Source organism: Micropterus salmoides, unplaced genomic scaffold (assembly GCF_014851395.1).
Source record: "Micropterus salmoides isolate LMB-PRFRI ecotype aquatic unplaced genomic scaffold, ASM1485139v1 Ms_hic_scaffold_7, whole genome shotgun sequence".
Taxonomy (NCBI): Eukaryota; Metazoa; Chordata; class Actinopteri; order Centrarchiformes; family Centrarchidae; genus Micropterus; species Micropterus salmoides.
The window spans coordinates 2,722,056-2,744,527 of record NW_024044459.1 but is presented as its reverse complement, the minus strand read 5'-3'; the positions used below and the strand labels follow the sequence as shown (position 1 = coordinate 2,744,527).

The 22,472-nt window shown below is 40.2% G+C and overlaps 1 protein-coding gene and 1 long non-coding RNA gene across 3 annotated transcripts in view; one reads left to right on the top strand and one right to left on the bottom strand.

Annotated features, from left to right (window-relative positions):
• Window positions 1–72: 72 nt before the first annotated feature.
• Window positions 73–22,472, bottom strand: part of top3b (DNA topoisomerase III beta) — a 38,041-nt gene continuing 15,641 nt past the window's right edge. For both annotated transcript variants that reach the window (XM_038703086.1, XM_038703085.1), the window contains exons 9-18: window positions 21,153–21,307; window positions 20,864–20,969; window positions 16,486–16,632; window positions 13,447–13,620; window positions 12,688–12,816; window positions 12,276–12,425; window positions 10,701–10,801; window positions 6,042–6,243; window positions 1,991–2,178; window positions 73–874 (exon numbers count right to left, since the gene is read on the bottom strand). In XM_038703086.1, the coding sequence (XP_038559014.1) occupies window positions 602–874; window positions 1,991–2,178; window positions 6,042–6,243; window positions 10,701–10,801; window positions 12,276–12,425; window positions 12,688–12,816; window positions 13,447–13,620; window positions 16,486–16,632; window positions 20,864–20,969; window positions 21,153–21,307 (1,625 nt within the window). In that variant the 3' untranslated portion in view covers window positions 73–601. The remainder of the gene's footprint in view (window positions 875–1,990; window positions 2,179–6,041; window positions 6,244–10,700; window positions 10,802–12,275; window positions 12,426–12,687; window positions 12,817–13,446; window positions 13,621–16,485; window positions 16,633–20,863; window positions 20,970–21,152; window positions 21,308–22,472) is intronic.
• Window positions 772–4,661, top strand: LOC119891437. The gene is made up of 3 exons (XR_005442441.1): window positions 772–903; window positions 4,235–4,345; window positions 4,571–4,661. It is a non-coding gene; the product is annotated as an uncharacterized LOC119891437 (long non-coding RNA).

Below are 22,472 nucleotides of genomic sequence, written 5' to 3'. Positions count from 1 at the left end.
TCAGAACCTGGAACCAGTGAATGTGTGGCATTTGGTTAACAAATGACTAAAGCAATGAATCAATGATCAAAATAGTTGTCAAATACTTTTTTATTGATCGACAAGTTGAGTAATTGTATTGTTACACTTCTACTTTTGACAAAGAGCATTAGTGGAAATAATCAGTTTAATTATTATTATTACTTAATGAAACTTATTGTCAACATGTTAAAAGTTACTAAACATTTGCATGACATGGAACATGTCTTTGTGCAAATGGAATAATTGTGTCATGTTATAGCATGATACAAGCCCATGTTTACATATCAACTGTATGTCTTAGCATGTTACTGGCATGCCTGTTAAATTAATCTCAAAGCTCAATCTGTTGAAATTTCAAAAATGTAGCACTCAAAAATTTGGACATTTTCTATAATGTTGATCCTTGAAAACAGTATTTTCAAGTTGACAACATACTGTACAGTGTATATGAACTTTTATGAATTTTTATGATGGTGAAAAATTATGCTAATATGTATTGTATGTAACAAAATTAAACAACAGAAGTCCATTTACACCTATTAGGTGTCTAGCAAATAACAAGATGCACTATACACAGACACTATACAAAGTAAGCTGCCAAGGCAGCCATTTTGTCTTTAGGTTTTTTAGGATTGTTACGGCGTCCCCTGCCCCGTCCCCGTCCTCCTCGTCTTGCACCCCCTCCCCGATGCCTCATGGTGGCATGTTTGAGCTCCACCAGATCCTGGAAAACCGGATCACAGAAAACACAGCCGGTATGTTGGGTCTCGCCTGCAGGAAGTGGAGTGCGAGTCTTGTTGAAGTCCACCGCGACCAGAGAGGCGTCACAGACATCGCAGCTCTCTTGAACAACCTATGGGAAGAGAGAAAACCGCAGAAATTGTAAGAACTGAAATGATAAAACTTTGAATACACAACACTTCAATAAAACTCTTCAGCAAGCGAGATATAAGAAGAAGCCAAAAGTATAGAATGTACAATGTGAGTTCTTTGGAAGACGCTAGCTCCGTATTCTCAGTATGGATATGATGGCAGAGACTACAAAGAGACCAAAGAAAGACATCGGAGGAAGCAAGGAAGAGAAAAAGAGAGTGTGACCGAGCAAGAGACTGAACAGGAGTAAATATCAGTTCAGTTCTTTATTGTCATTCAAACATGTAAAACATAAAGGAACGAAATTCTTTTCCCAGGTCCAGCAGTGTACAGAATAAATAACAATTTTAAGATAGACCCTATATAAAACATTAAGTAATCTTAACCATAATAAAAACAATATTAAAACCATGGTTGAACCAAAGTTAAGACCATATGACATCATTAAAGTGCCTTGTGCAGTAGCAGCAATAATCGTGCAAGGGCAAGAGGAGCTCTAAGCCGAGGAGTCTCACAGCCTCTGTAAATAAGCTGCACGTTAGCCTTGTTGTTCTTGCTTTAAGGCTGCGCAACCTTCTGCCAGAGGGGAGAGTGGCAAACAGTTTATGCGCCAGATGAGTGGAGTCCTTCATGATACCTGATGCCCTGCTTCTGCACCTGCTGACATAGATGTCATCTAGGGAAGGGAGGCAGTTGTTTGTTGTTATTTTCTTAGTAGATTTAACTACTTGTTGCAGAGCCTTCCTGTCAGCCGTAGAGCAGTTTCAATACCAGACAATCAGACTGGCTTTTACTCGTTGGCATGAGTTAAAACAGCTCAAAAAGGATGCAGGACAGATGCCGGGCTGGTCTGCTTACTGTTGGACGAGTCACTAAAAACGTATTAGCTGGCTTGCTGTGTCTTGTGTTGTTGCACTCGAGAGAAATCAGCCAGAAGCTGCTCATATGTTTGGGTGGAATGAAAGCCAACAGGCTGGATACTCAGAGCACTACGTGTGATTGCTGTTATGGGCCTGTAAAGTAATTTCTATGTGACACTGGGTTTTATATGTAGGATTATCTTGACATAGGACAAGATGTACGACCGTTTTCTTACCTGCACTCTGTGTGCATGTTCAAAGAACTGCACCACCACGTTGCATTTATTACAAGCCATCCTCCATTTGGGTCCAGATGTTGGATCCAGCACCAAAACCCCAGTATCACACTCCACACACTGTCCGATGCCCAAAGAGTTGAGAGAGTGCTGACAAGACGGATGGGTACATTCATTGCATCCCATACCTGGGAAAAGGGGTCAGAATGTCAGAGGTCAGAAGGCAATTTATCAATCACATTCATTTGTTACATGTAATCCTGCCAGTTCCCAATGTATGCATTAAAAAGAGTTAAAGGAATATTAATAAATATATGTGGATGATTGGGGGGGGCAGTCTTAGGCAGTGTCCTCATTTAGGATCTTATTGGCCTGAAGATAGAAGCTTTTCCTGAGCCTCTCTTCTGGCCTGGTGTATCTGGTGTCTTCTTCCCGACCGCAGCAGGGAGAAAAAGGCAGTGATCCTGGGTGTTTAGGATCTTAAAGATTTTCCTAGCCTTAATCCAGGGCAGAGCACAAGCTATTGTATGTTCAGTCGAAAGAAATACTCTTTGCAGGACACCAAGGTACTTGAAGCTGTCCACCCTCTCCACAGAGGACCCATTAATATGGGGTGATAATGGATAAGACATATATAGCAATAAAAGCTGCAAGCAGCGTTGGGCGGGCCCTTGCATGTGTTGCGCATTGAGGTGTGAGGCGGCCGCGTTGCAGATTCTGGAGCTCTGACAGTGTGGCTGTGAATTTGCCACGGGCTTCGAACACTGCACAAACCTGTTAATCATCACTTCCTGTGTCCCCGCTTTGTGGCGCTTTGTCGCACTACGACTATAACTGAACATGTATATGTGTTGGGGGCAGGACTCTTATTAAGCGTCTAAAATTTTGTTCAGAAGTTTGGTGCCGATGTGAGCATGTACACTGAAGTTAAAACAACTTCCTCTTTCATGGCGAATCATCGCCATTTTGGATGCCACGGGCATGCTGTTTCACGAAAACTCTCCGTTCTTACAACTTTTAATCGTCAATGGCTTTAGACTGCACAGCACAAATCTGAAGTCGGTCGGACTAATTCTCTAGGAGGACTTCATTAAATTATGGAGTGTGTAAAAAATCCCAAAAAATCCATAAAATTCAAAATGGCCGACTTCCTGTTGTGTTCAGGGCATCGCTCCATGAGGTTTTTTTTGGACATCTGGACATGATACATGTGCCACAGAAATTTCGTACATGTAGGTAAAATGTGCCGCGGGGGCTGCTTCGTTGAAAATCACGTCATGTTGCCAGCAGGTGGTGCTATGACTGTGGGTGACTGTCGGCATTTACATGTGTTCAGGGCGGGACTCTTTAAAAGTGTAAAATTTTGTTCTGATCTGAGCATGTACAGTCGAGTTACAACAACGTCCTGTGTCATGGTGGAACTTTGCAGCCATGCCACCCCCGCGCCATTAACTCACAACTTTTACAACATAGCTTCATCAATGTGTTAAGGGTTTTCTGGGACAGTTCTAAAGTTGATATGTTCAACCTGCTAGCAGTAGTACATTACAACATAAAACGTGTCATTTCCTGTTGGTGGCGCTTTGGCTTTGAGTGAATGTTGGCATGTGGATGTGTTCAGGGCGGGACTCTTATTATACATATCAAATTTAGTGCAGATGTGAGCATGCACACTGAAGTTACAACAACTTCCTGTTTCATGGTGAATCAACAATTTTTGACAGCACGCCACGGGCAAAGTGGTAATATCCGTTACAACTTTTAATCGTCAATGGGTTTAGACCCAGTGAAAATTTGAAGATGATCGGACTAATTCCCTAGGAGGAGTTTGTTAAAGTACAAAGTGTGTAAATCGCCAAAAATGACCAATAATTCCAAAATTGGCTAACTCCAGTCTACATTTGAGTACTGGTGACAAGCCTGACAATTCACCCATTACTCATGATAACATGTTACATAGTTTAATCTCCCAACCAATGTTGATTTAAAACCCAGCCATCATTGTTAAAATGTTCCAACAGGAGAAACTCTATGGATTTCTATGCACAGTTCACTTGCTGGGCTCATTGCAATTACTGTCACTGTCTTCTTAAGAATCATCTGTATTTATGTAAATTGTTCATAGGGTCATACTTCATAACTAACACCTTTTAATGTAATGTAATGCACACACTTTCATGATGGTGTTTACATAAGGTATTGGCAGGTATTATTTAAAGATATTTTTGCCTTTATTGTGGATAGGATAGAGAGGCAACGAAGGAGCGAGAGGGGAAGACAAGCAGCAAAGGTCCACAGGATGCTTTCGAACCCGGGCCGCTGCGGACTCAGCCTTGTACATGGTCCCCTACCACTGTAGGTATTAGTATGTTTATTCGCAGAATATGTGCACAGTGCTGCTAAATCTATTTTTTGGTTTTCAATATGAAACTTGGTGAAATGGTTTCAATGTGTCTATGAGTAGTATTACAAGCATTTTCAGCACATTTTAACAATACCGTGATAATTCTGATAACAGTGATAATTCAGGGCCTCTACTTCCTTCAGGTAGACCTTTTCATTGTTCTTATCTTTGATTAGGCCACAGCTGTGTCATCAGCAAAACTGATAATGGTGTTAAGAGTCTGAAGTCCTGGGGTGCTTCAGTGTTAGTGGAAGAGGTGTGTCCACCCATCCTCGCCACTTGGAGTCTGCCCATCAGCATGTCAAGGATCCAAGTGAGGTGTTTAACTCCAGGTCCTTGAGCTTTGTGACAAGCCTAGTAGGGAATTATTGTGTTAAACACTGAACGGTAGTCAATGAACAGCTACCTCACAGAGCTACATTTCTTGTCCAGGTGAGATAGGGTTGTGTGGAGGACGTGTGCTATGGCGTCTTCTGTTGATCGGTTGGGACAGTAGGCAAACTGTAGTTGGTCCAGTGTGCTGGGTGTGCATAATTTGAGGACCCAGCCACTGACACTGTCTGGTCCTGCTGCTTCCTGGGTTTAAATTGTTTAACTCACTTGCTAGAGACGCATCAGCACCTGACAAGGTATAAGACCAAGACTACGATAAGGGCCAGATTTACTTCTTATTATTATTAAGAAGGAGGCCACATTAAGCGTGTATTCAGCACCTGATTCAGTAAGACAGAAGCTCATTATGCAGTCAGCTTCTGGACTGAACCCGGTACTGACACATACTAGACACATACTGCAAATGAAGGAGAGCTCTGATCTTGAATACAAAATTTGGCTGCGATTTAACTCCACCTGAACAGTTAATATTAGTAATAATATTACTCCTAAATTATATTTGAATCCTTAGCATATATAATTCTTAATGCATTAGAAAACACTAAACACACTCATTGGAATTGAAAAGGAGATGAAGTGATATAATTAAAGCAAACCAAAGAGAGAGAGGGAGGCAGCAAGAGAGAGAAAGGAAGGAGCAGCAGGTCCAGCAGCAGCTCAGAGTGGAGGACGTGGAGATGCTTTTGATATGGATGTTAATACTGAGGTAAATGCAGCCCAACACACAAAAATATCTTAACAAAAGGAAAGAAAAGTTTAATTCCAGCCTGTAGAGTTTTTACAGTTCCTTCAAAAATAGCGTTTATTCATAGATTCCCGTTACGCCAGCTACCGTTTACTTTTTTCCTGTCCTGTCATGAATAGTGAAATTAACTCCAATCCCTTGATCCACAGGATTCCCAAACATAGCGCACATACTGGGGCTCTCCAAACTGGCTGTAAGTGTGCAGAAAATATAAAAGGAAAATCATCTCTATACTGAACATACAGATCACTTTGTGGTTGATGTTTTGTTTCCCTACCTGAAACAGTACTGAGATTGTTTTTCATAGGCGCCTACATTTTTTTTTTTGAAAAAAGGTCATAATTTTTCATGATAATTCATCATCATCTAACAAAACTTTACAAAGCAATAATGACTAGTTTTATGGTTGGTTTCATGTTTGTTGTCAGGGGTTACAAGGCTCCAGCTGATTAGCCACTATCTAACAACCACAAGAATTACCACAAGATAACACCCAGGTTGTGTCCTACCTTTCTTCATATCCCTGAAAGGCGGGTTGCTGAAGCAGTATGGGCATAGGGGGTAGCTCTTGCCCCGGGACCCAGAGGTCCACAGCACAAGCTCAAAGTCATCCAGTGGACAGCGGAGCTCTTTATACAGCTTGATGGCTCCATTCTGGGGAAGACTGTACGTCTCGTCACAGTGGGAGCAGTGGAGCCTGCTGGGCTTCGCCTGCAGATAGATGTTAGGATCAGATGTAAGGATCAGATCAAGTGCAGTTGAAACAACAAGGGATCAACATCAAGTCCTTCCCTAACCAACCTTAGAGACCATACTGTCACGGATTATCAAAGAAAAATGGATGCTGTATCTATGTATAAGTGTGTTTGTAGTCAGTCTTGTAGCACTAGTTATTTGCAGTTTAATACAACATGGACCCTAATTAGAAATCTAGTTCTACTGTTGACCACTTACACTGTTGCTGACGATATCATCTTGTATGCAAGTAGGGCCTTATTCACTATGGGAACCTAACCATCCAAAATTTTTTCCATAACCTTAATTTTGAATAACCTGTAAGTCTTTGGTTCTAGGTTCTACCTTGTATATTCAAAACATTCTGCATTGTAAAATACATCACTAAACCAAGACCAGACCAGGACAAATCTTGTCTTTTTTATGCACTTTTTTGAAAGGCGAGTGTACTTGTCAACAAACAACAATGCAAAACTGGAATGCCCTTAATGTAAATGTAAATTAAGGGATGCAGTGCAATCCGTTCTCAGTTCTGAGCGCTTTTTGTGTAGTGTAGTGTTTGGTCACACTGTCCTGTTATATAGTTGGGGAAAAAAACCTCACTTTTGAAAATGTTATATGAATTGGAAATACCAACATCACTTGAATGTTAGTGGAAAATATTATATTTGTAGCATACTCCACAACACTGTGTAAACAATCAGTTTGCAGTTTACACAGACAAATGAATAACAAAAATGTAACATATTGAAACATGCTTCCTTACAGTGCTAATCTAAACGTCCTGTGTTATTAATGCCATGTTGCTTCTGCAAGCAAGCCGTTTCTATGCCCCTGTGATTATCTGGAATGTGGATTTAGTACCACCTGCTATGCAATGCCAAAACTAGACTTACAGGAACTCATCCACAATGTGGGCAGAGTGCAATGGAAACAAAAGCGGAACCTGTGACAATGGCTTAGGGGTTGCTTAGTTACCACAGAGGAAAAGGCCTAATGGGCTCTATGGCAAACTGGTCATTCACCTATTGATGACCACCAAACTGCCATTATTATTTACATTATCATGATTTATTATTATTTTGGAGTTATACATTTTCACGTTCTGAAGCCACTGTATGTATGAAGAAAAATATTATTAAAACACTTACAATGCCATGAGAGTCCCAGTAGTTGTCTTGAACCACTCATTTAAACTTTCATGACTAACACTGATAAAGTTCCTTGAAACTGTAATGAGGCCAAACCGACCAAATGCACATCCTCAGTGCACATGGAGCTATCTGAACATGATGAGTTCTTCATCTGTCGTAGCACCCTGAGGACTTCATACACGGGTTACCTTGTGGTTTCCACCATAACACGCATATATTGAAATACAATGACAGTGACCAAAAGATCTGCAGCCTCATGACTCATTCATGAATTTGAAAGTGGTTCTGTCATCGGGTGGAAATGGTAATAAGGAAGCATGTTAGATTTGGTATTTAAAAAGCTCTGCTTTTTCAGCTTTTTTTGAGCTGAAGTTTGAAGGACAGAGCTAAATACTGCCTTGATGATTTAAAAGCAGAAGCTTAAGTGTGACAACACTTGTAAAAAGTTTTGAGGGTGGACTAAAGAAGCCTGTAGGTTACGACTGTATAAGGAAAATATAGAGGGGTCTATATAGAGACCAGTATATCAAGACTACTAAGTTCCTGTGTACCTTAGTTTGAAGAGACTTTATTGCATATACTGTGCTGTTCTCTGGCCATAAAATGTTTTTTCGTTTTCTTTGTCTTTATTATCACAATTAAAGAAAAAAAAAACAACAAAAAAAACCACAAGTGTAGGAGAAAAGTGTAAGCCAAATATATATCAAAAGGCAGAACTTCAAGATACCCCTTTCTATTGGTGTAATGGTTTGTAGTTGATCCGTGATCTGTACGGACCACCCGCATGCTTTGGTATGCAGGTGAACCGCGGACTCATTGCAAGGTTTAATCATCATAGTGTGAAAAACTGCTGCTGTTACTTTTTAAAGTAATAACTTGGTAAATGTTGATGCAGACCTGCAGTGAAAAGATAAAAAAGACAGATGTGTGCTGTGTTTAACTGAACACAGTGATTGGGTTAGGGGAGAGCGATTAATTTAAAAACAGTCACTTTCACCTCCATCGAGTGTAATCCTGTGGGCTATGACCATGGCCTAACCAGCTATGAGGTCACTGAGGTCCGGACCAAGGCTTTAGGACCATGCGGACACATCTGATTACACTGTCGCAACCCTCATTTCAACCTGAAAAACTTTTCCCCGATCAGTGTCCACACTTGGGGAAACATATGAAGCATACTCCATCAGAGTGTCTAAACATTATGCGAGCTGAAAGTTTACTTCTCTTTCCTCTCGAGAGTTTCCTCTGTCTGTCCTGTCAAGTTTTTTGGTTTGCTGCTTAGATGTCCCACAATATTTACTATATCATTACTGTGTGTATGGAAACGTTTAAAATGACATCTAATGATCAGCAGCCTCTCTGACCATTAATGTCAATCTTAAAAGAAAACACAGATACATCAATAAAGAAATCACCTGGAAGGTTACGGAGCTGATCTGCGCATCACACCAATTCAGCTGCTAGTATAATACGGAGCGCAAACAGCTGCTGACGACTAATTATTAGACTGAAATATAAATCAGAGCATCCCCTGCATTCAGCACTAATCTGCTGTATTTTATCTTCTCATATAGGACTAATGGCGCTTTCAGACCAAAAGCGAAGCGAGCGTTTGGGGTGATGAGTTTACATACAAAGACCCGCAGAGCCCTGTCGGGCGTCGCGAAGCGACGCAAAGGGGGCAGGGCTGGCACCGCAAAGGAATTCGTGTGAGTTGAATATTTTCAACTGAAGCGAGAAAGTCACATGACGCTGAGTCGCGATAGCTTATCAGTGTTGAGATTGTCCGTACGTCACCGACGGCTTCAGAGCGATGTGTAGAGAGGGCCGGACAGAGCGGGGGATTGAAAATCTGCTGCCCGGCTGAGAGCTGCTAAATTTGGGGGAGAGGAGCAGGGAGCAGCACTGCAACCTTTGGACAAATAAACACCCGTAGTCGGTCTGGATTCTGCTCTGACAACTACACCGTTTACTCGCAGGAGGAGCTCAGAGTTAACTGCTTTTATTAAATTAGCTTTTTACTTTAGTTTTTGGGATTTCAATGTTGATTTATCTTCACTGGAGTTCCACTGTTGTTGTTAGCTCTGCCGGACTACGACTTCATATTTATATAAAAAAACTGACAAAACTGGACATTACTTAGAGAAAAGAAAGCGAGGAGGTTGAACTACCTGGTGAGTTCAGAAAACTTGTGTCTGTAACTTTATTCCAGCTATCATTGTACTTTACTGTGACCAAGTTAGCATAGCATAGCCCTGAATGATCCAAACTCCATTCAGAAAACAAACATTTTAGAAGTTGTTGTCCTGCTGTCTTGCTGACAGACCTGACAAAGCATGAATTCATAGGTTTAACAAATCTGCATCATGCTGTAGTTATTTCAGTCCGTTTATTGCTATTTAATCACAGCAAAATGTTTACTTTGGGTTCATACAGCTGTAGTAATGGTAAGTTGTGTTTATTCACGTTATCACGTTAAAATGGCCTTCTCCCCTTGTGTGCAAGCAGATGCACTCATGTGAGGAAAGTGTCGCAAACTGAAAATTCGCATTTGGTCTGAATGCCGCATAATAATTATGTAGTCTGCAAATATCATTCCAGCAGTATAGTCCTGTGAAGACATTTCTAAGCTTCATATGAGATACTTCATTTGAGTCATTTCTTGCTGATGAAACTTTATTCTCATCAAGCTGAGGGCTGGAATTATCTCCTAAAAAAGCACACAGCCAAAAAAAAAAGTTACTGGATTTCTATGTAGTGCATGATAGCTGTATCTCTTATTTTATGCAATATTAGTGAGCCAAAAAGTGGGGAGAAAGAACATGATGAACAGGAGGTAGTTTTCTTCAGCCAAACGCAGGGCTTCAAGCCTTCACTGCACTCACAAACACAGATAAAAAGATCAAAATTCAGTTTTAATAAAAAGTATTTTATGCCAACAGGTCGTTTTGTATGTATTTCGTTATAGGTCATTCGTTTGTGTGACTGTAGTGTATAACTTTAGTTGTGTTTAGGTGTGATTTCGGTATGAATCACAGTAAATAAGCTGTGTTTAAAGAAACAAAAAATCTGCATAGAAATAGATCATCAGATCTGATGCATGTTCTGATGCAGATCTTTGGTCCTGATAAGTCTCCTTTGTTCAAATCCACAAAGGGCGGGTTCTCACACTTTCAATAGGTTTCTTGTGTTCTGGTACATTAATTGTTCATCTCGACATTGCCCCTGTCACTCTAGGGTCTTGCAGTGACAAACAGTAGTTTTGACTGTTCTGCTGACCTGGATGTACTTCATGAAGCGGTGGCACTTGCCACAGCGGGACAGGGGCTTCCCAGTAGCAGCAATGGGTGAAAAGGAGACTTCCATCAACTCATCCATGCCTGTAAAACACAACAGGAATGAACCAAACTCTAACCATACTGTATTTCAAATAATATTTCCAGTGGTTTATTTAGCACATCAGCTAGATTAAATTTTATTTATATAGCGCCAGTTCATAACAGAAGTTCTCTCATTTCACTTTTCATATAGATCAGGCCTAGACCATACTCTTTGTGATATTTACAGAGATGCAACAATTCCCACCATAAGCAAGCACTTGGAGACACAGGAAAGGAAAAGCAGGTAAAACACACAAAGTAGCACATTGCAAGTTCCACATAGTGATGTAAAATAATAGTAATGGTAGTGGTAATAATGCAAATATCAATAAAAATTATAAAAATAGCAGTCTGTGTGTGTGTATCTGCTTCAAAGTATATTCGAGCCTTTAGCCGTTGGATGCAATTCACAGTCTCACCACGAGATGCCACTAAAATTTACACATTTAACCTTTAAGCTAGGGCGGCGCAGTGGTTAGCACTTTCACCTCACAGCAAGAAGGTCCTGGGTTCAAACCTTGTTCGTTCCAGGCCTTTCTGTGTGGAGTTTGCATGTTCTCCACTTGTACGCGTGGGTTCTCACCGCCCAAAGACATGCGGAATGGGTTAATTGGTGATTCTAAATTGTCCTTAGGTGTGCGTGTCCCTGGTTGTTTGTCTATGTGTGGCCCTGCGATGGACTGGTGACCTGTCCAGGGTGTACCCCGCCTTTCGCCCGATGTCAGCTGGGACTGGCTGACGATGGATGGATGAACCTTTAAGCTTGGAGGGACTGCCCACCATTTTGGATCACAAGCTTGACGAGCCACCCACAGGGTCACGTCAGCCATCTTCCTCCTCCCTCCCCACCCTCTATTGACACACACACACACGTATCAGATGCTTGCTGATTGTTGTATGCGTTTATTGTGCTTAGAGTTGATGATAGTGTTTTTTTGGCTGAAGATGTTCATTAATCTGTGCTAAGGTTAAATTAATCCTATTGTACATTTCAAGAGCAGTTGCCTGTGGTTATTTTGTGTTAATAAGATGGACAATGAAGGGTGAATCCGAGCACTGTCACAACTAGCTGTTATTACAACACTTGTGGATTGTGTTGTAATAACAGCTAGTTGTGACAGTGCTCGGATTTACCCTTCATTGTCCATCTTATTAACATAAAATAGTGTTTCAATATTGGCATTTATAGGTGGGCAAACAACTCTTTGAGACTGTTTTCATGTTTGGATATTGCTCCCTGATTCCAGGATGGTGCCCCATTATCATTCATCTTTATTCATACTTTGTTGTAGTAATATTTTTTAAATATCTTAAGATATTTGTTAATAACCAAACCTGCTCCTACCAGATCTCAACAAAACAAACCATTATAGTGGTAGGATTAGATGTTGTGTGATGTTTTTATAACACACAGTAACACAATGTTCCCCTTTCTGCAGACACTTAAAGAAGCTTGTGGAAGTGGTAAACTTACTGGGGATGGAATCCACAAAGTAGTGAAACTTCCTCTTGAAGATATCCAGCGTATGCTGCAGGACCTGCAGGTAGTTGGCCTTACCCAGTGCTATAAGGTTCAGTTGCTTCTCCACAGCACTGCGTATGGTGGGCAGCACAAGCTCTGCATCTACAAAACAAACAGCCAGCCATTAATTGGTATTTTAATGTCACTCTATAAAAAACACTAATAATGTAGCTGGTGTATTTTAATGAACTGGACCATTCTGTCTAGTCCCATGTCCCAAACAGTTAATTATATGGCACTACCTTTTTCAGTTGTAGTAGTAGGTCTGTAGTATCCAATGATAAGTTAGCAATGTTCTAGAAACCTACAATCAGTGCACAGCTAAAAATCCCAGAGAGAATGTACAATATATAAGGCAAATTACCTGTCTTGTAGTAACCATGTACCAGGACAATTCCTAGGTTGGTTGGCTTCAACTTGCGCCCATTCTCTACGGTCACATAATTCCTCTGGCAGATGTTATTGATGTGGACAGGGATGCTGGCATCAGTACCTGGATGCCAAAAGACAGAAGAAAACATGTATAAAACTTCCGTGCAGTGCTTAATAAAGACCAGCATTAAGTTGTGTATTAATGTATTGAGTACTGACTATTGACTAGCTCTTATTTAGTGTTAAGTGACCAAGAGAGGACTGCCTGAGTAACTAGCTTCAAACTGTCACTGCAGTGCATGTTGATATTGAATATTATACATATAAAGTGATAAGATACAGCTTGTTGAAGATTTTGATGCAAGTTCATGAATCCATGCACTCCTCTGTAAGAATGTACAGTGGATTAAAACAAATTAAAATCAATAGACGTAGTGTACGATTAGTGAGATTATTGCTTCCATGCTCAAAAATGAATACAGAACGTCAGTTCTGAGGAGTCCTTCAATCTGCAATAAATCAATTAATGCTGCATAAATTTTAAAATCCATGTCTTGCGTTTCCATTTCACCATCATTCTGTACATTCTCTGCTGCTGATTTCTATTCTATAAGTTCTATTCAAACTGTTGCAACCCCTTGGGACTTGAGGCCAACACTCAGAGAAGCACATACTGCTTACTCTATTACAAATACTTTAAGTTAGAAGATACAAAGCACAGTTATGTCCAACAGGCAGTGCTGAGGTATACCAATGCCATGTTTCTCCATGAGGGTGATGAGTTCGGCCTCAGTCAGGTAGTCAGGGGGGCTGGTCTGCTTTTCCACCAACTTGATGTCATCTACTGTGAAAATGTCTCCAGGCTCAGTAACTGGCATGGCCTCTTCCAGAGGGATGCCCTGCCACGGCATTACTGCTGTGTAACCTGGGAATAGAATATACACAAGGAGCAAGGATTGGGTTGGACCAGCTATTGGTAAATACATCACTAAACCCAATATACTTGCTTTATAACAATGCGTACGTGTAGACAAGCGGCAGCTACATGAACAGCATTGTTCAAGTACTTGCCTGATGATGATTTTAATGAGACATCATAACAGAAAATTACCTCACACCTCTATAGTGTGAGACAGGTCAAAAGTTGCAAAGAAAATACTGCACACTGTCTAACTTGCAAAATATGTTTATAAACTGGCTACACTTCTGTACTAGACCTTAGATCAGGCAAAAATTAAGACATCATAAAAATATTTGTAATTGCGGCCTAGCTTCAGAAGGTTTTCTTCAAAACGTCACGATATTCTCCTTTGTTCAGTCTGCTGTTGACCTTTTTCTTTTAGTTTTATGGCGGTTAGAAAATCAGCTGCTTTCCACCTGGGCTGGAGAGTAGAACAGGAGATTGCTGCTGACCTGCCTGTCAATTCCTGAATACTTCCCCTATATTCTTGTGCTGAATTTTGCATCTTGTGAACGCATAGTGTTAATTTCTGAAGATGTGCGCTACCTACACTGCAAAGGAACACAGGTTTTGTTTTTTGTTTTAAAACCAAAACTGAAAAATGGAAAAACCAAACATATGTTTTGTTTTTCTGTTTTAAAACCATAAATGAAAACAAAGGAGCTGCGTTTTGTTCCATCTTTGACCGGTGTTGTATCCCTACACCCGTTCTCACTCCCCTACTTATCACATATGGCGTGGGCATGGTCAAGGTCTATCGGTGTCTGTTCGTAACGCGCTGGTGATCTCTATAGCGTCAGAGGTCCAAGTGTGGTGGTTAAGGCAGGTATATGATATTTAACAGAAAAGACTGAGTGAGAACGTGATTGGGGTGAATGGAGGGCCAGAACCAGGAGAACGGTGTTCGTGTAGGCCTACAGTGTGAAACAAAAAGTCAATATTACATATTTAAGCTTATTATATTTAAGCTTTTATTTTATTTTATAGCCTATTGGCTAAGGCTATTTCTTTTCAAGTCGCATCTCTTATCAACTTTGGCGAATATGATAGTTGAAGTGAGCACTATAGGCCTATTATAGCCACATACGAAAAAAGAAATGAGAATATACTTGTTTTGCAAGATTGCATCAAGCTGGAGGAGCCACTCAAGCACTCAAAATTCTCCAATTTCTAGCTTAAGTATGTCAGCATTAAGGAAGCATTTTGTTTTGGGCTGATCTGAAGCAGCTGGTTACCTGAGCGATTTAAGAAAATACCCGAATATATCAATGGTTTTTTCTTGAGGCTACTGCCAGGATGCGAACTACAGGGGAGCCAGGGGGAGCTTTACTCCTCTTAATAAGACATGAGCTCCCAGGCTCATGTCTTATTACATGATTTGTAATATTTTGGGGGGGGTCTCTAAAATATCGACAAGATGCTATTTTTGCCATTCATTTCTATTTTTCTGTAGCCCATCATCATGGATCATGCATAGATCAGTAGCTTCAGGTTTCATCCAGTGGACTATCAGCACTGGACGATCAGTGGTCGTTCCCTCTGGCTGGATGTAGTCTGATGCTTCTAATCCACGTGTTCCTGCAGCTGGAGACTCTCCGCAGCGGCACGCAAATTTCTAAATTCTTCCATAACTGAAAATAAAGGTCAGGTCAAAAGAGTGTAGCCTAGAGAGGCTGAACAAAAATTACCCTAACCTTTTAATCTGTGTATGATTCGTTAATATACAGCTCTAACTAATAACAGTTCATGTTTACTGTGTACCATTGGATGTACTGACAACTATCAGTGAATTAATTTTAAACTGAAGAAATCTTAAAAACCGGACAACTCTCAGGAAAGCATTCCTGTTGAATTACAAACTGAACGTTGAGCCAATAGCAGCCTCCGGTACTGCAGCCATATAATATTGTCCTGTTTTTCAAACTAAAAACCCACCTATATTGATGTTCAAGCTCATCTTAATTACATTTAATCAGGCACCGCCATCGCCCAAATTTATCTGCTGCAGGTTTATCAAGTGTAACACACAAATCGGACTCATTAAATATCAAAATCAGTATTTTCCCGTTTTGGTTTTAAAACAGAAAAACAAAAAACGATGTCTGTTTTGTTTTCTGTTTATCCGTTTTTCCATTTTGGTTTTAAAACGGACCCCCCCCCCCCCAAAAAAAATCCACTTTTCTGATTTGGTTTTTAAATGAAATAATCAAGGAACAAACCATACAAGGATTTTTGTGCAGTGCATTGTTCTAATTTTGTGATTTGTAAATCTCTACTAGTTAACATTTCTGTTATAACCTGGCCAAATTTGATTGAGAAATGTAGAGTTGGTGCAACTTGCTGTAGGTCATGAAACAAGTTTTGGCATTTCTCTTCTTAAACCACCTCAAAGGAATTTTAATTGTCTCAAAAGTTAATATAAATGTTGTAATGCCTGTAGAGGACAGTGATGTTGGTGGACCAATCTTTGCAGGTAACGTTATGATGTCAAACGATGGGATCAGTAGCCTTTGTAGTAAGTCACAAGCAACCACTTAAAAATAAGAAGTGAGTAAATGAACTATAACAACAAAGATAGGTGTAATACACGTGTTATATAGCAATATTTAATCCTCCATCCCTTTACTACTGGCCAAGTAGGTTAACAAGGGTTTTACTTGCAGTTACCTGAGATCTTGACAACTTTTTAAAGGGACAGAAGATCCAACTGTTTAAACTACTGCAAAATCCTTGCTGCCATTTGGAGCAACATATGTTTAAAGTGCCAATACAGTTTGGTACACCAGCAGAAGCAGCTTAATGTGTGAACGTGTAAACAGCTGGCTTTACCTGGTGATATCAGAGTTTTGCCACTACATGAGAAGGCCTCTGTGCCAATGCTGAACTCTATGGTCGTCTGTAGGTACTTGCAGTCTTCACTGATGGTGGCAATGAAATGCCGTGTGATGTACTCGTATAGCCGCCAGCCATCACTTCCTGTAGATAAGCAGATAAGGACAAACCTGGGTTAGAGAGGGTGGTGACGGCGTAGTGGATAAGATACATGCCTTTGGTGTGAGAGACCCGGGTTCAATTCCCCATTCACCAATGTGTCCCTGAGAGGGACACATAACCCCTAGTCCAGAGGCGTGCGACCTCTGACATGTATAGCAATTGTAAGTCGCTTTGGATGAAAGCGTCAGCTAAATGAATAAATGTAGATGTAGGTCCATTAAAAAACCCAATGGTCGGGATGTGTTGCTGTCAAACCAAGTAAAAGTGTAGATTTAACATTCAAATGAAGATCAATGACGTTTGAATGCTATGTTGTTAGGGCCCTAATAGTTGAAGATTCGATACTTCAATGGGCGGAGCCTGATTCGACTGTCAATCTCACAGTGAAACAAGGATCATGCAATTTTGGCGATATGGGGGTGCTCAATGTCTGATGTTACATAGAACTACTAGTTTTCTCCCACTAACTTAATATACAGCCTATTACAATATACATTTCAATGTTTAATGCTGTAAATAAACATGTAAAAAGAAAAACTTTCAATAAATGTTTTTAATGTGCGTGAATAAATCCCTGGTCGTCAGTGTGCATGTGTATGCGTGGTGTGTATGTGTAGTGGCAGTGGAGGACCACTTGCTGAAGAAATAGACCCGCGAGGAACTGCTACATGCATGCAGTTGTCGGCAGCATGGATTGCGCACAAAACTCTGCACAACACCAGTGAATGGCAGGGGAGAGAGAGAGACAGAGAGACAGAGAGAGAGACTACAGGAGCAGTAGCCTATTGGACTGAACTATGCTGCAGCGGTGAGAAGAGCCACAGCCCCGCCCCCCTGTGGTGAACTCAAAGGCATATTACTCATGCTACACCTGCTCCGCTCTCGCCTCATATAGCTACATGGTGGAAGAGCAGAGACCGCTTAGAGACATCATAGTAATTCATAGTTTTTACATGTTGGAACATTCAAGGTCTGAGATCATCAGCTTTTGGTTTAAAGAGCAGAAATCCAGATTTTAATAGAGAGTTAAAAGACTCTGACATCATAGTTTTACAGGAGACATGGTGCAGAGAAGATGTTTCCACTGGTCGTCCTCACGGCTACACTGAGATTATTATACCATCAACAAAAAATCCCACAATAGCCCAAGGCAGAGATTCAGGAGGCATGCTTATATGGTGTAAATCAGAACTGAGCCAGTCCACACAAGAAAAATCTTATATATGGTTGAAAATTAACAAACAGATGATTTGTGCTGAGCAACATGTCTACATGTGTGCCATCTATATACCTCCATCAGAATCCCCCTACTACAACCCAGATACTTTCTCTATTCTTGAGGAGGAAGTTAACCATTATAAAACCATGGAAAATGTGGGGACTTAAACGCTCAAAAAGGGTAAAGAGCTGACTCTATGAACACCCAGGGAGACAAACACTTACCTGGAAGCACCTGCTTCCCCCTCCCTGAATGTCCTGCTAGAAAGAGCTTTGACAAGCTTACTAATACAAGCGGTATGCAGCTTCTACAGCTCTGCCGTACGCTGGGTCTGTACAGAGTCAACGGCCGGCTATGACTCTCTGGGTCGCTACACTTACAGCTCAGCTCTTGGCAGTAGTACGGGAGATTATTTCATTACAGATCTAGATCCAATGTCTCTCAGACCTTTCACAGTCAGCCCCCTCACACCCCTCTCAGACCACAGCAAAATCACTATCTATCTGAAAAGGGCTCAGTCCAAGTCTGGAGCCCCTAGTGACTGTGAACTGTTTAACAGTACATACCCATACAGATGGACCCCAGACAGCATGGGGGCGTACCAAAAGGCACTAGAAAATCAAAACATACATGATTTAACTCATTTATTTCTAACTGAAACATTTCCCCAGAATAATTCTGGTGTAAATTCTGCTGTGGACAAAATCAATTCAATATTTCATCATTTGGCTTCATTGTCTAATTTGAAAGCCTCCAAACCAAAACCTCAACAAATTAACAATAACAAATGGTTTGACTCTGAATGCAAAAACCTAAGGAAAACTTTAAGGAAATTATCAAATGAAAAGCATAGGGACCCAGATTACCACAACATACGCTGTCAATATGAGGCCACTCTGAATTAGTACACCTTAAAAACTAAGAAAGAACACAGCAAGAAGCAGCTCTGTGAAATTGAGGAATCCTTACAGTCCAACCAGTTATGGGAGAAATGGAACAACTTAACAAAACCCAGCAGGATGAATTGGCGATCCAAGATGGAAATACTTGGATTAATCACTTTATTGAATTATACAGTAATATTACAAAAAATGATGATCAGTACAAGATATTCACAAAATGGAAAACTCTGGAGGCGGTGATAAAAAAACAACCAAAACCCTGTAACAGAACAAGAATTAACAGAAGTCATCCAGTCCCTGAAAGGAAAAAAGGCTTGTGGTATTGGAGGAATCCTCAACGAAATGATCAAATACTCAGACCATAAAATCAGATTGGCTATACTAAAACTATTCAATACTATTCAATAAGGTTTAATAACCCCAATTCATAAATCTGGAGATAAATATGACCCAAATAACTACAGAGGAATGTGTGTATCCAGTAACCTGGGAGAAATATTCTGCAACATCATTAATAAACGACTTGTCAACTTTCTTGATGACCGCAATATTCTGCCTAAATGCCAAATTGTTTTTTTGCCAAATTGCCTGGCCATAGAAAAGGGTCGCCACAGACAGAGCTGGCTACCACAAGAGGAGAGACTCTGCTCCCAGTGTGACAGGGGACAGGTAGAGACAGAGCTGCACTTTCTAACTAACTAAAGACAAAAACACTTTGCAAACATCTCCCAAATATACCCCGAATTCGAATTCATATCAGACACACAGAAACATCCCAATCTACTGGGAGAAATGCCCAAATTGCTGCAAAATATGTCTCCTCATGCCATGAAGTGAGGACAACCAGTAGAACCTCAGACTGATAAATAATTCAAATTGTTATTATTTTGATCGTTTGATATTTTAGTAATTGTTTTGTTTTTACATTTGATACTGATTTCTTTTTTAAAAATTTATTATGATGAATTTTGAAATTTCTTTTAAAGTGACCTTGACCCTTGTGTCAAAAGTGTCACCACTTCCTAGGCCAACCAACTGTAAAACCACAAATTCCAATTACTTTATCCTCAGGTCCAAGTGGACATTTGAGCCAATCATGAAGAAATTACCTTAAGGTGTTCCTGACATATGGGACAGACAAACAAGATAAGATGCTGAAAATGATAGTTGTAAAATCAGCAATGTTGCTCTATTTATTATTGTGTTAATTCATCCTAAATGATCAATTCTGAAGCATTTTTTACAACTATTTCATGGCTCTAATGTGACACACAGTAAAATGTTAATTAGTATAATGTGTTTCCAACAAATATACATTTTCAAAATTGTAAATACAATTATATTACGGCAGCTACTTTATAATGCATTAAGAAAAAAAGAATATACTTAGAAAGTATATTAATTATATATTTTATATTCTATTAAGTAAGTTCATCTATATAAAAAAAAAAGAAATGTTAGAAGAAGACGACAGAAGACATACTTTATTAATCAGTGGGGTTTTTTTGTATTTTACACACAGGGTGCGCCGCCCCAAGCGGTTGGGAGCTCAGGACTTTGCTCAAGGCCACATTCGGCAATGCCCAAGAGGTGAACTGGCACCACTCCAGCTACTAATCCACACTCTGTATCTGTGGTCCAACTGGACTCAAACCGGTTTCCAGACAAGTCCTTATCGACTGAGATACTGCCATAGCTACTGTCACTAATACAAAATAAAGTATTTTGGTCTGAAAAAACAATACAGTATCCTGTATCAGAAATACATATCTGGCATTTGTAACAAACAAAACTACTGGAAAACTGGTTGACAATTCAGCGAATTACAATGAATTTTCTTGCCTTGATAGACTTACATGCATTAGGAGGCTTGGCTTCCACAAACCAATATGTTAACTACCTGATATAATCAGAGTACACATGAAAAGACTGAGAGGCAGTTTCACAACTCCCCACACACATTTGCAAGAAATATTGCTACAATAATAGCCCCAATAAAATATCTTTGACAGCTCATGTCTTGTCCTTACTTTTTGCTCTCATAGGTGATTCATTATCTACTATCCACTCTCTAATTAGATGTATGACTCACCCAGTTCCCCTTCTGAAGCAGCACGCATTGGAGTGATAGGCGGATGGTCTCCAGCATCAGATCCTTTCCTGGGTCGGTTTAATCCAGTTGAAAGAAGAGCCTTCACCTGAAGGGGGAGAAATTTTTTTAAAAGACATACATTTGTGTATCCAAATTCAAAAACCATATTCTATCTGCCTGTAAGGATGAATACAAAGAATCTGCTTCTGTATGCATATGCTACATGCTGGCCTTGAATGTATCACACATAAATCATTTAATACATCAATTGCTTCACATTAGCCCTCACCTCTTCTGCCCAGATGGGATTGTTAGTCTGCTGCCTCAGTGTTTCCTTCAGGTTGAAGTTCTCTGGGTAGTGGGTCGTCTCAGTACGTGGGTAGCTGATGTAGCCCTGTGTATACAGGCGCTCTGCAATCTGCATTGTATGCTGGGGACCCATGCCTGAGACATCATAAAGTACTTTTTCCGTCAGAATGCTGTACTTTGAGTTGAGAATTTGAGTTGCATCCAATCCCACATACACCATCCTGCTGACCCAAATGCTCATTAGAGCACCAAATGTGGATTACTCTGCCACTAAAAATAAACATTACATTTATTCATTTAGCTGACGCTTTTATCCAAAGCAACTTACAATTGCTATACATGTCAGAGGTCGCACACCTCTGAAGCAACTAGGGGTTATGTGCCTTGCTCAGGGACATTGAACCCAGATCTCTCACACCAAAGGCATGTGTCTTATCCACTGCTCCATCACCACATTTCTTCCTGTTTCAGAAATGTTCGCTAAACAAAGTGCACCTGGCTGTTTTAGGAAAAATTAACAAACAGGAAAAAAATTAAAGTACACATTTGTAAGGTATTTTCTAAATTTATTTACATTTTCAGTAGGAGTCAATGAACTGGCCACAGACACTGTAGTAAAGTACTGACAGAATAATTCATTGTTGTGGTTTTGGTGTTTTATAAAAGTAATACAGAATAATGCTAGGTTATTCTTTAAACTTGTATGATTTGATTATTAAAAAGCATATCTCCAGACTATAGCTGAAACATTTAGCTGGTTATTCTTTTTTAAGGCAGAAATGCTAAACATTCCCTAGTGTCAGTTTCACAGTTGTGAGGATTGGTTACTTTTCTCTGTGTATAAACTGAATACTTTTAGATTTTGGACTCTTGGTTGGGGAAAACAAGTTATTTGATGACCCAGGTTCATTCTTACAAATACTTGGGTGTACATATTGACGGTAATCGGTTTTAGAATGTCCATGTGAATTCTGTCTGCACTAGAATCCAACAGCGACTCTACTTCTTGAGAAGACTCAAGGTGTTTGGGGTTGGACAGAGTGTACTGATGTTATTTTATCATGATGTGATAGAAAATGATAAGGGTGAGGGAGCATTCCTCCTTCTAAATGCTCTGGGAGAAGACTTTAGTTTAACAGGCTAGAAAAATTACAGATGAACCCTCCCATGTCATGAACTGCTCCCATCAGGTAGACGCGATAGGGTTCAAATGAAATACAGGAACAAGATACCTGTATAGGTATAAAAACTCTTCATCCCTCTATCAGTGAATCTCCTAAATACTGAGGGGCTATGTTGT